Here is a 17,338-nt window from a genome sequence, read left to right on the forward strand (position 1 = left end):
GCATAACTAATAAAATAAACTAAATGGAGAAAAAGAGCAGCGGCTGCCTGCTGACCACAATCCTGTGTGTCACCAGTTCAGCCTACAATAATACAAAAACACTAATTAATCACTGAGCACCATCATCATTACACAATACATACAATATACTGGCAAGCCCATCTTCCTACCTATAGGCCCTATAGGCACCTGTGCACCCAACGGCAGGAGCATGGGCTGACCAGGGTCTGGTTCGATCTGGCACTCTACAATATAATGCAGAAAATCATATTATTTAAACATACAAAACAGTGTAGGTTTAGTCATAAACAACCATGCTGGGTGAATGCAATAAACTCTATTATGTACATGAGCCTCTAGGTCAAACACCATGAACATATAAGTTAACTCCTACCTCAGACTCTGTTAATACACATAATGTGTGGTTTCTGGCTCCCACACAAGTCTGCTGACTGCTGCACAGCACCAGAGATTCTAGGAGTGCAGTAATCATTCAGTAAGTAATGGTTTCAATAAGTACAAAAACAACTCATAAAACAAACAAATGAAGCATAACCAAATGCATTTTGTAACATACCTCTGTGGTAAAGTTTGGATGCACGGTGCTGGCCACCGGTGAGACGCTAACTCAGAGCAACACACACGACGTGCGAGAACAAACGCGACTCTCTCTGCTCTCACGAGAGCTCCCCTTACCATATATAGGCTGTTCCTGCCACCTGCTCTGAGCTCCCAGGTCCTAAGGTCCTACCCCTCACATAAAAAACAATCAAAACATTTGGAAACGAGCCCAAATATCAACTACATTTTAGAAACCAGCCGCTTATAATAAGCAGACATGGCAACACTGGCCAATGTGCTGTATGTGTTTGTTGATGTTGTTGTAGTGAGAACTGGGAGGGGAAAGTTACAATGTAGACCACGCCCCCACGCAGCCTCCTCCCCACAAGGAAGAGCAGTGCCACAAAGCATTGTGGTCATTGTAGTAATGCAGCCAAACCCCAGTCATCCAGTCAAAGTCAAGACTTCTATATTTTTCGGGCCATAGGGTGCAAATTTGAAATTTTGCTACTGTTATCTACTATATTATAATAGATAATTAATATATATATTATTAACATTGAGTGACTGCAAGTTCTTCCAGGGGTGTAATGCTCCTTTAAGTGTGTTTTTGATTTATTGGAAATTATTAGATTTTTTTTATTTAATTCATGAAATACTTTTGAAAAATGTTGGAATAGTTTTTAATTGATGAAAAGTTGTAATTTGTCTATATTTTTAAACGTTTGTGCAACAAAACAAACACACAACGGCCTCTCAGGGCCTGTGATGTGAACGGCCAGACCCCTGTGATGATGAGCGTCTAAGTAAGGGGTCCCCACCTTCCCCCCCCGTTGTCCCCCCTGGGGGGGGGGCAAGTGGTCCGGCACCCTCCAGGAGGAAGGTGGTGGCAGAGGGGGAGGTCTCCTGGGAAAGGGCACCGGCGCCTTCCTGCCCCATTTGGCGCAGGGTCTGGCACCACCTTCCTGAGGGTGTCCAGCCTCCTCGGGGGGATCAGGGAGCGTTCTGTGTGAGGATGGAGAGGATGAGTTAGAGCAGTTGGTTCTCACACCTTTTTGTCTCAAGACCCAAAAGAGAAATGAGACGTTTGTTCCGAGACCCGGAAATAGCAGTTCTACAAGCAGATCTACATCTTCTGTAGATCTGCTATTTTCACTACTTCTTACCACTTACCACTTAAACCCCAGCATCCCTATTGTGGTGAAAGCTTTCGCTGAAAATAGTAGATTGACAAGCTCACAACGCGACACAGCGCGTCGCTTTGTGAGCTTGTAGATCTGCTATTTTCAGCGAAAGCTTTCCCCACAATAACAGAAAACAGAAAAGATACGAGTATTGAGCCCTGAGGGACTCCGGTTACCAATAGGCCTATAAGTGTTTTTTTGATTTATTGAAAATTTTTGTATTTCTTTTAATTTAATTCATGAAATACTTTTGAAAAATGTTGGAATAGTTTTTAATTGATGAAAATGATTGTATTTGTCTATTTGTATACGTAGGAAACAAAACAAACAGGGGATATTTACTCACGACCCAGAAAAATTGGTCCACGACCCAAACATGGGTCCCGACCCACTGTTTGGGAAACATTGAGTATAGGGGTTACTTGAATTGTACTGTGATGCATAACACAACATTTTACAAAGTAAAACACAGAAAGGAGAAGGAAAATGTCCCTTTTGTGCTCAAGCTCTAGCAGTTGCAGAGTTAGAATAAACTAGGGAAGAGTAAATAAATAAGCAAGAAACTGTAGAACAAGTCTAATAACAGGGAGGCACAGTCAAATCAAATACATAAGGGGCATGATTGTCAAATAGCAACACTGAGCTGTTCATTTGGTCTTTTCCCCCTTGACTCAGTTGATGCGTTCTTCTAAATGAATCACACTATGCATAAATAAAAGGAAAGATTGAGCAGAAATGTAGCTGTGTTAAAGGGATAGTTCCCCAAAAAAAAAAATATTTTTTTCCCTATCGATTAGTCACCCCATGGAGACTTGAATTCATGGATGTTTTTTAGTTTTTTGTCGCATTCCTAAGCCAATAATTTGATGACCAGAGGACCGGTAGGCAGCGGTTCAGGTAGAAGACACAAAGGAGACTCTTTGTGTCTCCTACCGGAGCAGCTGCCGGTCATCAAATTATTGGCTTCCAAAAAATCTATGAATTCAAGTCTTCATGGGGTGACTAATCGATAGGAAAAAAGGCATTTTGGGGGTGAACTATCCCTTTAATCGGGTTCAGTATAAGACCTTTCTAAGGAATCAGGTCATGTCTTAATCTGGGTACTTACTGAATCGTGTTCATTTAGTAAATTATTTTGTGTTGTGTCTCACCTGCACCTATTCGTTATCACTTTGACTCCCATTGCCACGAAGCCTTGTCATTTATGTACATGTGTGAACAAGAAAAACAAGACCAAACTCACCATGAGAGGATCTTCTGCGAGGGAAGGCAGACTCCAGATCTCCACCAGGCTGAAGAGAGTAGTACTTCTGAGATCTGCTGGATGCCCTCTGGGGATCAAAAAAGGTCTAAGGTCAAACTCACAATTTTTAAGCTATGCATCTGGTTTATCTATAACCAGAGTTGGGGGGCCCTTGGATTTGGAGATGAGACCCACTGATATTCTGAAATGGCTACACCAACACCAATAACTGTATAATCAACGAGTCAATATTTCTCCTGAAATCTCACCCTAAACAGTAAAAAATTTCAATCAACTTTTCTGTGACCCGGCCAAGTCACAGAAGTCTCATCTCCCTGGCCCCAACTTGTCTCATTTACCTCCTGGGGGGGGGGGGGGGTTCCAGGGAGGAGGCTTCTCCTGAACCTGGGGTGTTGCTGAATCAGGATCTCCCTGGCTTTACTGTTGTCGGGCAGGTTGTGTCTGGTGCTGTAAGCAATCGTCTGGGGATTTGTTTTGAATAACACGGACAGAGAGGTCAGAGAGAAAAATTGAAAGTAACATAAAAAAAAACATTGCATTTACTTTAACATAATGAAGGTACAAGGTGTTTATTGTCGCATGCACGCACATACAGCTGGTAGCAACATTGTAGGCAGCAGTGGTGGAAAGTTTGTAGATATAAATTATTACATTATAAAATATACATTAACCACTTTAGGCCATTTGAAAAAAACTGATCTACAAGCTCATAAATCAGACTCACCTTCTGACGGATGTTGTACATGTTATTGTCCAGGACGTTGTGCATCTTCCTTATGTCCCCTGCCATGAACGTCTTCTTGGGTCTTGCAAAGTCCTTTTTCTCATCGCTGGCAGGAGAGAGAGGAGGTATCAGTAATGGCCAAGTTCAATAGCCTGTTAAAAACGGTGTCCCTTTGAGCAAGGCACTGACATCTGAAATCTTGAAAGTGTTCCCTGTTCAACTATTCTAAAGTCATTAGGGACACTAGCATAATCGTATCTGTCGGGTGGAAATTTTTTATTTTCAGGATTCAAATTCAAAAGTATAAAAAACAGCAGTAGGAGATGAGACCCACTGATATTCTGAAATGGCTACACCAACACCAACACCAATAACTGTATAATCAACGAGCCAATATTTCTCTTGAAATCTCACCCTAAACAGTAAAAGGTTGCATCAACTTTTCTGTGACCCGGCCAAGTCACAGAAGTCTCATCTCCCTGGCCCCAACTTCTTCACATCTTGCATCATAAAAAAATAAGTTTAAATATTATACATAGTTTAATAATAAAAAAAAGGGAGGGGAAAAAAAGGGGAAATAAAGAAAGTATGAATTAAGCAGGTGAAGAAAACTTAATATAAATTGATAATTGGCTGAAATCGATAACATGTACATGTACGAACCTGCAATAAAGTATAAAAAAACGTTTTTATACAAGCTCAAAACGCGTCGCTTCGTGCCGCGTTTCAAGCTTGTAGATATGCTATTTTTTAAACCTTTGTGTGACGCTGTTGGCTGTAATATAATCAAGTAGGGCATTAATTAAAAAACTAAACAAAACAACAAAAAATATATATATATGGAGAGAAGAGGTTTCTTCCCGACAACAACAGCGATGTTAAATGTAAATGTTAAAGAGTGGCACAATGGACCCTTCGCTAAGCCCCACCCACTCCACTCTGTGACTGGTGGTGCGAAGTTAGTCACACCCAGGCCTGGCAGCGCCTGGCAACTCTGCTTCTCACCCATTGACTTGCATGTTAAATGATGGCTTTTCCCCTTAAAAATAATCGATCATTTCAGGAGCAAGAGCTTCAAAATCTCTTCTAAATGTAGTCAACACGGCCTGCAGTAGGCTATGCACTGGACAAATGTGCATGACATTATTTCAATAAACTAAAAACATGGGAAATGTTAGAGGGAGTAATAGCCATGGATACACGACGGTCGACTGTCACGACCGTCATGGATGAACTACAACCTGGTGTTTTCACTTTCTCCATTTATGGCCCGTACATCTACATAAACGTTCATATTTCAAATATAAAGTGCTTATCCAATGGCCACGGATGTTACATTTATGTAAGGGCTCTCAGAAGTACCCGTATCATCCGTATTGTTCAATAAAAAGCATTTTAATCTGATCGGTGGCCATTTTCTCCATATGCTTTCAACTGAGCGACCCTATCGGTTGGTAGGTGTATTGCACTCTGATAAATTATGAGAAAATGGCCACTGATCAGATTAAAATGCTTTTTATTGAACAATACAGAATATACGGGTACTTTTGAGAGTCCCGTGCATAATTGTAACATCCGTGGCCATGGGGTAAGCACTTTATATTTGAAATCTGAACGTTTATAAAGATGTACGGACCGTAAATGGAGAAAGTGCAAACACCAGGCTGAAGTTCATCCATGACTGTAACAGGAGTTTTCATGTACCGCAGGGTAAGACTGCAGTAGCAGTTAATAAATAGACGAACAAATGAATTAATATACTTTAACGTGCGGAATCCGAAACAGGCAGCGCTGTGATTCTGAATTTTGTTACGATTACGGTGATTAGTAGCCTATTATTGACACCACCTGGGCGAGTGAGTCGTGTAACTTTCCTGACGTTAAGCTGTGTATGTGTTCAACACAACACAGCCATGCAGCCTTGCAGTTTAAGTGCAGATTTCAGCTTGGGAAAAGCAGCCTCCAACGGGTTTGGGTACGTGGTTCATAGTCACCATTGCGTTATCGTGGTATTCCTATTCTTGCTATTATGTTGCAAATGATTGTGTGTGTGTGTGGGCGAAATAACATTGACAGCTATGGCAGGTGACGAAAGCTTGCCAGACCTATGCCAGGCTAACAACGGTTGCTAAGCTGGTATTGGACAATCGCTTTTGGGGTGGGGTTTAGCGAAGGGTCCATTAAATGACTTGCAGACAGGTGTACTTACTTCAGTGAGACAACAGAGGGCGCCGCGCTGAGATCTATGGCCTTCTGCAGCTCCAGCTTCTTGTAGAGAGACACGATGCTGGACTCTGACTTCCTGTCCCGGATCAGGATGAACCTCAGCACGTTGTCAATGAACTTCTTAAACCTGACAGAGAGAGAGAGAGAGAGAGAGAGAGAGAGAGAGAGAGAGAGAGAGAGAGAGAGAGAGAGAGAGACAGAGACAGCAGTGTTGCAAATTTTGTTTTAGTTTTAGTCACATTTTTAATCCATTTAGTTTTAGTCATATTTTAGTCATCTGAAATTTTTTAGTTTTTGTCTAGTTTTGTCAAGCTCACAACACGATGCGTTGTGAGCTTAGATCTGACAGACAGACAGACAGACAGACAGACAGACAGACAGACAGACAGAGAACATAAGAGAAAGTTTGCGTTTGTCCATGCGTGTTTATTCCAAAAGAAAAGTTATGCCTCTGTTAATCTTGTAATCATTTCAGCTGTTTAACCCATTAAGACCGGGAACGCATCTGTTTCATTCAAGATTGCTTTGGCTATTCAAAAATAGCAGATCTACAAGCTCATAGCGCGGCACCGAGTGCTGCGCTATGAGTTTGTAGATCTGCTATTTTTGAAAAATCTTGAAATTTGTGCAAATCTTTGAATATATATTTCTTAAAGCGAAAATGTGTAAAATATTTTGTTCCAGGGATCCCAGAAGCAGAGATTTGAGTTACAAATGTTTACTTAAAAAATATATATATTCAAAGATTTGCACAAATTTCACAATTTATAAAAAGTAGCAGATCTACAAGCTCATAGCGCGGCACTCGGTGCCGCGCTATGAGCTTGTAGATCTGCTACTTTTGAATAGCCAAAGAAATCTAAAAATGACACAGATGTGTTCCCGGATTGAATGGGTTAACAAATTAAAACCGGGAAAGTATCTGTGTCATTTTAGATTTTAGCGTTGGCTATTCAAAAATAGCAGAACAAGTTTGATAATAACAGATAACATATAGAGTGTAAAGTGTTTACTTGTCTTTCCAGTAGTGATGACTCCACTGTCCACACAGGTCCTCAATGCCAGATATGGTGTGTTCTATCAGCTACACACACACACACACACACACACACACACACACACACACACACACACACACACACACACACACACACACACACACACACACACACACACACACACAGGGGTCAACTTTGGACAGAGACATAGAGATGAGTGAATGAGAAGCAGAAAACAAAGTGAACTGTACACACCCTGTTGTGAATCACCATGTTGATGGATCTCATTTCCTTGTTGGTCCTTCGTAGGTTCATGTACTCGATGATAGGACGAAGACTGATACCCTGTAACATAACAGATCAATATCGAATGGAGTAGTTTACCCCAAAAAATATTTATTTTCTATCAATTTCACACCCCCTGAAGCATTGAATTCATGGAGATCTTTTTTGTTTTTGTCGCATTCCTGCCAATAATTTGATGACCGGTGGAAAGATGCTAATGTATCCAGTAGGAGACTCAAAGTAGACTCTTTGAGTCTCCGCTGGTCATCAGATTATTGTCTCAGGAATGCGACAAAAACTAAAAAATCTCCATGAATTCAATGCTTCATGGGGTGTGTGTAATTGATAGAAAAAAGAAATTGGGTGAACTTGTAGATCAATGAACTTGTAGATCAGCTATTTTTGAGCGACACTGTCGAACGACAACGTTTAAAATAGGGCATTCATTTATGAAAACACGCGTAAACACAAACTGCGGCTATTCAAGAATATAGCAAATTCAAGAATAGCCGCTCTTCAAGCTCACAACGGTGCAATGTGTTGTGAGCTTGTAGATCGACTATTTTTTTAAACATCTGAAAAATCTTGAAAAATTCTGAATATTTTTTTTAAAAGATTTTAAACTAATCTTCTCTTATGGGAGTCCCTGGCACAACATATTTTCAGATCGGGGGATTACGGCCATATACATATAAATTTGGGGGTCCTTGATATCAGTGGTGTAAAGTAACTAAGTACATTTACTCAAGTACTGTACTTAAGTACAATTTTTAGTTACTTTTACTTTACTGGAGTATTTCCAATTGTCTATACTTTTACTTCTACTCCACTACATCTCGGAGGCAAATATTGTACTTTTACTCCATTACAATTATTTGAAAACTTTAGTTACTAGTTACTTTGCAGATATAAATGATTACATTATAAAACGTACATTAACCACTTAAGCCCTATTCTATACCTAGGCTATTTGAAAATAGCCGATCTACAAGCTATTTTCAAACATTTTAGTACTTTTACTTTTGGTACTTTAAGTACATTTTGATACCAATACTTTTGCACTTACACTCAAGTAAATTTTGAATTCCGGCCTTTTACTTGTAACAGAGTATTTCTACATTGCAGTATCGATACTTTTACTTAAGTAAAACATTTGGGTATTTTTTCCACCACTGCTTGATATGATGAAACCTGGCCGTATGCGGTGATACCTGTATGAAGTTGGTGAAGATGATGAGGGCGATGGAGGCGGTGACAAACAGCTCTCTCCTGTTGATGTTGCCGGGCAGGGTGAAGGCCAGGGCGAAGCAGATGGCCCCTCGCAGGCCACCGTAGGCCAGGCCAAACTGGTCCTTGTAGGTGAAAGAGATGGTTTTGAACCGGTTGATGATCTGGGTCAGCACCAGAACTCCTGGAGGAGGGCAGGGGAGACGAGAGGGTTTAGAGGAATCAACAGTTATTGTCACATCACAGGTTTACGTGTAAAGATCAGTGGTGGAAAGTAACTAAAGTGCATAGACTCAAGTACTGTACTTAAGTACAATTTTGAGGTATTTGTACTTTACTTGAGTATTCCCAATTTCCAATGCTTTTACTTCTACTCCACTACATCCCAGAGTACTTGTTACTAATTGTAGTGGAGTACTTTTACTCCACTGAGAACCACTGATTACAGCAACATAAGTTTTTTCAAAAAACTGTTAAGATTTAGAAGACATTTGTAGAATCCCCATGAAGCAAAGATTTGAGTTACAAATGTTCGCTTTGAAAACAAATATATATATATGTAAGATTTGCACACATTTTCAAGATTTTTCAAAAATAGCAGATCTACAAGCTACGAGCTTGTAGATCTGCTATTTTTGAATAGCGAAATAAATCTTAAAATGACACAGATTCCCGGTCTTAATGGGTTAAGCTAATCATTTGGGGACCTCCCCCCCTCCTCCTCCCCCTCCTCACCCAGGAACCTCCAGACGAAGGCGAACAGCAGCGTGAACAGGATGTAGGCCCAGTTCCACTCGTGCTCCGTGGTGACGGTGACCACACCCAGGAAGAAGAAGACCAGCGTCTCGGAGATGGAGGCCAGCATCTTGACCATTTGGCGGATGATGGTGCAGGACTGCTGGGCCACGTTCTCCTCCACGTAGTACTTCATGGTGAGGGCACAGACCACGATGCTGCAGGAGGAGGAGGGACCAGGAGGGACCAGGAGGAGGCAGGAGGGTCACATTTTTTACTTAAGTAAAGTATCAATACTGCAACGTAGAAACACTCTGTTACAAGTAAAAGTCAGATAATCCAAATTTACTTGAGTAAAAGTACAAAAGTATTGGAATCAAAATATACTTTAAGTACCAAAAGTAAAAGTACTCGAGTCGTTACGCAGAATCACCCATTTCACCAGTTTTAAAAATGTCAACAATCTTTTGAAAATAGCAGATCTAAACTAGAAAATATTGTGGGGAGTTGGGGGGGGGGGGGGGGGGGGGTACGGGGTGTGGGGGGTTGTGTGGGGTTATGTTGACCAATACACACCATTAGTTAAATTGTAGCTTTAAATTTACAAAATTATTGCCATTAGAATTTCAACCATTTACACACACATTCATACACCGATGGCAGAGGAAACCATGCAAAGCACCTGCTCATCGGGAGCAATTAGGGGTTCAGCGTCTTGCTCAAGGACACTTCGACACTAATTCTGGGGGAGCCCTGGATCGAACTGGGAACCTCGCAGTTGCCATCCATCCACTCTAATGGCTACTCTACCCCTGAGCCACTGCCGCCCCCTGTACTCAAACTTTCCAAAGACTGTCAAGGTTTATCTGACAATAGCAGATCTACAAGCTCCCAATGCATAGCATTGTAGATCGGCTTTTTTCGAATAGTCAAAGTATGACAGAGGGATGTATGTCATGTGGTGTGGGAGGTGGGGTGGTGGTGGTGGTGGTGGAGTATGGGGGGTGGGAGTTTTGGAGCTTGCAGTGTATAAACGTTTTAGCATTTGAGTACCAAAGTAAAATACTCAACTTTTCAGAAAATAGCAGATCTACAAGCTCATAACACTCACATTGTAGATCGGCTGTGTGGTTACTGTAGGTTTTGTATTGTGTATATCTGTCATATACTGTAATTGTAGTGGAGTAGAAGTAACAACAATGGAAAGTAAAGTAAAAGTACCTCAAAATTGTACTGTGCATTGTAAGCACTTGCATAGTACTTGAGTACTTTGTTACTTTGCAGCACCACTGAGCAGCCAATGACTGACAGGCTAGCTGTCACCAGGTGTACTGATTGCTAGAGTGTAAAGGGACATGGGTTGATATTAATGGTCTTAACTAAAAATGTATACATCACACAGCTTAGCTTCTTTGGATTAAATTGGAGAGCAGACCTGTGCGCACTTGGTGATGTAAAAAGATATCTGTAGTGTAAAAATTGCAGCCACAGTGACTTAACGAAAATATGGGCCATTCCTCCTATCTCCTTCTCTCTCCCTTCTAGCAAACACCATTAGTGTGTATTGGAAAAGCTGAAAAGACTGTGAGATCCACATGTGCTTTAAAGTGGGATAGCTTCAAAAGTATAAAAGTGATCAAAAAGTTAAACACAGCAATGGAAGTCATAATGTACCTCAACCTTTTAAAGTTTAAATGGAGTCTGTAAGCTAAAGCATGCTGAAGTAACATGATTTTAAACAAGTGAAAGAGAATGGGGTTTTCAAATAACTATTGACTTTCCCATAGACTTTTAGGGGTGTAAATATTTCAAAAACTACAAATCATTTCAAAAAGATAAGACACACGTGTCCACAGTAAGCTGGATTATTTTTACAGTTTGAATGGAGTTTCTAAGTGAAAGTATGTAGGAGTAGTTAGGTGCCAAACTTTTGGGAGAGAATAAAGAAATAATGTAGAACATCAATAGTGTGCTCGCTGCTACTGCATGCAGCGAGCCCACAATTATATTTGAAAATAGCCGATCTACAAGCTTATCGTTGTCGTGATGTGAAGAATTTGGAATATGTTTTCAATTCTTTTAACAACACAAATGCTGTATGGGGGATTCTTATTATAAGCGAGTTTGGGCTTGTTTTTCTGTAAGACGCTTGTAAATATTGGTGCAGTAGTATTTTAGGCTTGTTTCTAAAGTGTAGTTACTTGTTGTCTCCGCCAGGCCGTAAGGCATGGCGAGAGAGTATGTTTTACCCCCTGTCCGTCCGTCCGTGTGTGTGTCCGTGTGTCCGTGTGTCCGTCCGTCCGTCCGTCCGTCTGTCACCAGCTAATCTCTGGCACCGTTGGCCCGGTCGCTGTGAAACTGTGCACACACACTCCCTGGATGCCAATTCAGAACATTTGCCCCAAATTTTTCACATGGGCCTGTTATAGCGCCACCAGGAGGCCGATTTGTGCAAAACCAATTTCTTTATATTACTCCTACAGATTTTATCCAAAGGTCATGCAAATCTTCAGAGAGATTAGGTGTCCAGGGAGACCTGTTGACATAGCCCTCTCCATGGATGACTCAGCTTGTCAGGCCTTTATTAGTTTCTAATCCCCGTCTTATGGGGATCCACAGACTTTGTGTGTGTGTGTGTGTGTGTGTGTGTGTGTGTGTGTGTGTGTGTGTGTGTGTGTGTGTGTGTGTGTGTGTGTGTGTGTGTGTGTGTGTGTGTGTGTGTGTGTGTCCGTCTGTCACCAGCTAAACTCCGGCACCGTTGGCCCGGTCGCTCCGAAACTGTGCACACACACTCCCTGGATGCCAATTCAGAACCTCTGCCTTTCACATGGGCCTGTTATAGCGCCACCAGGAGGCCGATTTGTGCAAAACCCATTTCTTTATATTACTCCTACAAATGTTATCCAAACGTCATGCAAATCAGTACACAGTATCACTATAGTCATGTGATCAACACAGATCTGTCCGATTTCCCATATTCCATCCTCATTGCCTATAAGGTTGGCTTCCAAAGTTTGCAGGATTGGTCCGTTTTGAACAAAAAGCCTCAAAGTATACACACAGCTTGCGATTTCTGTGAAATTTCACACGCACATTCCCACTAGGCCGAGGAAGAAATGCACCCTTCTCACTTTGGCCTGTTAGCAGCAAAACACATTTTTGGAACAAAATGCATCAAATCATGAATGCAGTGTCAATGCAAGAACGGTTGGCACCCTTTTCACATTGGCCAATTATAGCGCCACCAGGAGGCCAGAATACCTGACCTGGCGGAGACCTGTGCTACGAGGAGCACTTTTTCTAGTTTGGGTCTGGTTTCATAATGTTGTTTAAATCAGTGGTTCTCAAACATTTTCATGTCAAGCGTGGAACCCAAATGAATTCCACGGACCCCTGTACCAGATTTGTGTTTTGTGTTGGTTGGTGAATGGTTAAAAAAAATACACCTTTCTGATGCGCTGTGAGCTTGTAGATCGGCTATTTGATGCATATCAGGTTTAAAGTGCTCTCGCCGCTTCTTTTGGTCTTGTTTTCATAGACCTGCTGGTCGCCTGTTTCCAGTGGTGGAAAAAGTACTCAAATAAAGTACTTTTTAATCAATAAATAAAAATACTCTGTTACAAGTAAAAGTCCAGAATTCAAAATTTACTTGGGTAAAAGTACAAAAGTATTGGTATAAAAATGTACTTAAAGTACCAAAAGTAGAAAGTACTCATTGTGCAGAATGTCCCATTTCACAAGTTTTCAAATGCATAAAAATCTTTTGAAAATAGCAGATCTATGCGACGCATTGTGAGCTTGTAAATTGACTATTTTCAAATGGCTGAAATTTAAATACAAATGAGAAATGTATGTTTTGTAATAATAATCAAAATCTACAAAGAAACTAGTAACTTAAGTTTTCAAATAATTGTAGTGAAGTAAAAAGTACAATATTTGCCTCTGAGATGTAGTGGAGTAGAAGTAAAGGTATCGACAATTGGAAATATTCCGGTAAAGTAAAAGTACCTCAAAACTGTACAGTACTTAGTAGTTACTTTCCATCACTGGTTGCTTGTTTCTCTCGGAAAATCTGACAAACAGTGTTTTACACTCACGCCATGATGCTGGAGACATTGAACATCTCGGCCACCAGGTAGGCCAGGTAGCTGAACACGAAGACCAACAGCGGCTCGATCTGCCGCACGTTTTTGGTGAAGCGCGTGGTGAAGGCCGTCAGGATGCCGAAGAGGAAGCCGACGAACACGCCGCCCACGCCCACCACGAAGAAGCTTGCCACGCCCCGGAAGACGTCGGGCGACTCCACCACGGGCACGTCCGCCATGAAGATGAACATGTTGTACAGGCCCTGGAGAGAAGAGGAACATATTAAAGAGATGATGATGGTCGTCTATCAAGAGTAAGACCTGACATTAAACTATTAGGACCGGGAACGCATCTGTGTCATTTTTAGATTTCTTTGGCTATTAAAAAATAGCAGATAAGCTCGTAGCTTATCTGCATATCTTGTACAGTATCTGTATATCTTGTATATCTACAAGCTACGAGCTTGTAGATCTGCTATTTTAGAAAAATCTTGAAAATATATATATATACTTTTTTAAAGGGAACATTTGTAACTCAAATCTTTGCTTCTGGGGGTCCCTGGAACGAATAATTTTGAGATGGGGGTCCGCGGTCAAATACGTATAATTTTGTGGGTCCTTGACATGGAAAAGTTTGAGAACCACTAGCAACATAAGTTTTATTCAAAAAACTGTTAGGATTTAGAAGACATTTGTAGAATCCCCAGAAGCAAAGATTTGAGTAACAAATGTTCGCTTCAAAAAATATATATTCAAAGATTTGCACACATTTTCAACGCGGCACTTTTGACACACAGGACGCACCTTTGTTTTGGGTTTTTTAACGACTTGAACCCCGGCATCCGTATTCTGGGGGGAACATTTGCCAAAAGCTAGCTGTTCTACCAGTTATAAGTCCGTTTGAAGAAGAATAGAGGATTTCTGTTGTCCAGTGTATTAAATGGTGCATTTATATATAGCGCTATTATCCAAAGCGCTTACATAGATGTTTACATAGATTACATTCACCCATTCACACACACATTCATACACCGATGGCGGAGGAAACCATGCAAGGCACCAACCTGCTCATCGGGAGCAATTAGGGGTTCAGCGTCTTGTTCAAGGACACTGCGACACTAACTCTGAGGGAAGTCGAACTGGGAAGTCAAAATGGGAACCTTGCGGTTTCCAGTTCACTCTACCCGGCCACTCTACCCCTGAGCCACTGCCGCCCCTTAGTCTACTGTCTAATCAGCGGATTAAAGTAACCAAGTCAATTTACTGAAAGATGGAGTGCCATGATATTTTTCAACCCTAAAACCTGATCATAAGGTATTATTATTATGTAAGGATTTTTTTTTCAAAAAAAAAAGTGTACAGTAAGTGTTAAAATGTTGTTTTTATGTAGACACACCCACCAGTTCATTAAGTATACCTGGTTTCACTTAGCACCACCCATCTAATCCAGTCCCTCCGCCTCCTCCTATAAGACCACCCACCTGTCCTAGTCCTTCCCCCTTATCACTAAAGGACTGCCCATGGTTCTGCCCATTTGTTTACAAAATGGCAGGAGGACAAATTGGACAAATACAGCCATATATGTTTGAACCTGAATCTGGTTCAGATGAAGATGAGGAGGAAGAAGAAGAACTACTCCATAACCGGAAAGCCTCATCAACCCTTTGCTCAAATCCCAAATGCTCATGTGTGCAACGGATAAATAAAAGGCTTAAAAAAGGACAACTTTGTTTTTTTACAACCAAGGTTTATATTTTAGCTTGTAATTAAAGTAAATAAAAGATGAGTGTTATTTCTTTTTCATTTACTGCTTTCTATAGTTTTAGCAATTTTAGCGATATTTTTTACAGTGGGCGGGGGCATTCTGTCCGGTGGCTAAATATGCCTTTTTTACACAAAAAAAAAGGTACGGTGGTCTTTGATGGCCAGATGTGATTAATATTGGGGGCTAGAAGAGCTACTGTAAATAATAATAAAGAAAACGCAGGGTTATTGTCTAAAAAAATACATATTTAGCCACCGGACAGAATGCCTCCCCCACTGTAAAAAAGATCGCAAAAATTGCTAAAACTATAGAAAGCAGTAAATTAAAACATTTTAACACTCATCTTTTATTTACTTTAATTACAATCTAAAACATAAACCTTGGTTGTAAAAAACTAAAGTTGTCCTTTAAACAGAACCATCAGTTGTCATACATTCTTACAGATGTGCCATGGTGATGTTCAATATCCTGTGATCCAAGTAGAACTTTATCTTACAATGACTATGGTATCCATTACATCAGTGACATTATTTATAGCATCACTGCACACATTTTACTATCATTACAATGCATTTGTATTCCTTGAACCTGACATTCCCATTTAAATGGGCTATGTATTCTTTTCCATACATCCCCTTACTAGAAAATGGAAATATAAGCTATATTACAGTAGGCATATGCAAATAAAACGTCTAACTAGATGCTCTCATAATGTATTCAGAGCCATTTCCACCTTGATAATACACTTCTGTTTGCAGAGGCACAGATAATTCGTCTATTTTTTATTATATTGACAAACAATCACGCTATGTATCTAATCCAACTGAACTAGCTCTAGCGACCCTAACGTTGGCTGAGACTGTATGACTCGAGTTGGTCCCGCCCGCGTCGGTATGTTCTGCCGATTTAATGTAAATGTTTTACCTTCTGAACATCGTATGAAAAATCTAAAGCTAGGCGCCGTAACCTACATATGTCTGTTGTTCCGACGGCGTGAAACAACGCATCGATGGGCTCAAACAACCGTTTAAAATCTTAGTTTGTTGGCAGCCTGCGTTGAATTAACATGGAGGCTCGTCCCTGATCTAACTCTACGCCATGTTAAACGGCGATGCGCGTTCACGACCAGCACTGTCTCTGCACGTTGAATTCAACGCAGAGTCGCAGACCGGCACAAAACCCCGATTTAAAAGGTTGTTTCAACCCATCCATTAATTATTTCACACCGTCGTAACAACAGACGACTGTAGGTTACCGCGACTACCGTTACATTTTCCATACGATGTTCAGAAGCGATCTTATTGACGCTGAACTAAATCCCACAACTAAACGGTGGGGGAGGTCACAGACACAAGGCTATGTCAAACCGATTCATGCTCCTAAATCATTTTATTGGGGCTGGCGGATGTTTTAATTTACCGGTAACGCTCCTGAGGTGCTGCTTTCTGTGTCTCCAGGATAAATCGTCGGAATATAACCTGGCTTCAGTACTTTCCTGTTTGCAATCCCATATTGACTTGCACTAAGTTGGTGAAGCAGTCATCAACAAAATGGGAACTACACACCCGAAGCCTGGTAGAGGGGGCTGAGGGAAAAATCCTGTCTTTATAAATGAAATTAAGCCATTGATCACGTTTGTCCGTGTCAATGGGCAAAGTGTGAAACAACTGTTTGATAGCTGTCACACAGCAGGAACAACCTGCCATGGTCACACACGTGTGTTTGAGGCAGCTCCGCCCACAAAAGGTTGTAGTATAAATGACAATGATAATGAGGGGAGGTGCGGTGGGTGGGTATGGGCATTGTTACGTCAGTATGTCGCTGTTTTTGGATTGGCACGTTTGACTCTCAAGGTTTCAGCCTCCAGGAAAAAACTCCAAATAGTCAGAGAAGACATGAAACACCTTAAAACCACCAGCGGGGGCCTTAATGAAGTTCTATCAACCTCATAGACACATGAAAAACAGAAAAAGTGCAAAAACATGGCACCACCTCTTGAAGTACTGTACTAAAATATTTAGGTATTTTTTACTTTACTGGAGTATTTCCAATTTTCAGTACTTTTACTTCTACTCCACTCAGAGGCAAATATTGTACTTTTGCTCCACTACAATTATTTGACAACTTTAGTTACTAGATACTATGTACATTTTGATTATTACAAAACATACATTAACCACTTCTACATGCTCACAATGCCTCGTGATGCAACGCATTGTGAGCTTGTAGATCTGCTATTTTCAAAAGATTTGCATACATTTCAAAACTTGTGAAATTGTACCTT

General features: G+C 40.9%; 1 protein-coding gene across 1 annotated transcript in view; it reads right to left on the minus strand.

The window, feature by feature from the left end:
* Positions 1-1,430: 1,430 nt before the first annotated feature.
* The window catches only part of LOC308081120 (sodium/hydrogen exchanger 2-like), a gene marked incomplete at its 3' end in the record, with an annotated part of 37,544 nt that continues 21,636 nt past the window's right edge, over positions 1,431-17,338 (minus strand). Inside the window, exons 5-13 of the mRNA XM_080457514.1 lie at positions 13,302-13,552; positions 9,205-9,422; positions 8,454-8,653; positions 7,213-7,302; positions 6,973-7,043; positions 5,943-6,086; positions 3,734-3,839; positions 2,989-3,076; positions 1,431-1,566 (exon numbers count right to left, since the gene is read on the minus strand). Coding sequence (XP_080313640.1) covers positions 1,431-1,566; positions 2,989-3,076; positions 3,734-3,839; positions 5,943-6,086; positions 6,973-7,043; positions 7,213-7,302; positions 8,454-8,653; positions 9,205-9,422; positions 13,302-13,552 — 1,304 coding nt within the window. The remainder of the gene's footprint in view (positions 1,567-2,988; positions 3,077-3,733; positions 3,840-5,942; positions 6,087-6,972; positions 7,044-7,212; positions 7,303-8,453; positions 8,654-9,204; positions 9,423-13,301; positions 13,553-17,338) is intronic.

Source organism: Gymnoscopelus braueri (assembly GCF_963280865.1).
Source record: "Gymnoscopelus braueri genome assembly, contig: SCAFFOLD_121, whole genome shotgun sequence".
Classification (NCBI taxonomy): domain Eukaryota; kingdom Metazoa; phylum Chordata; class Actinopteri; order Myctophiformes; family Myctophidae; genus Gymnoscopelus; species Gymnoscopelus braueri.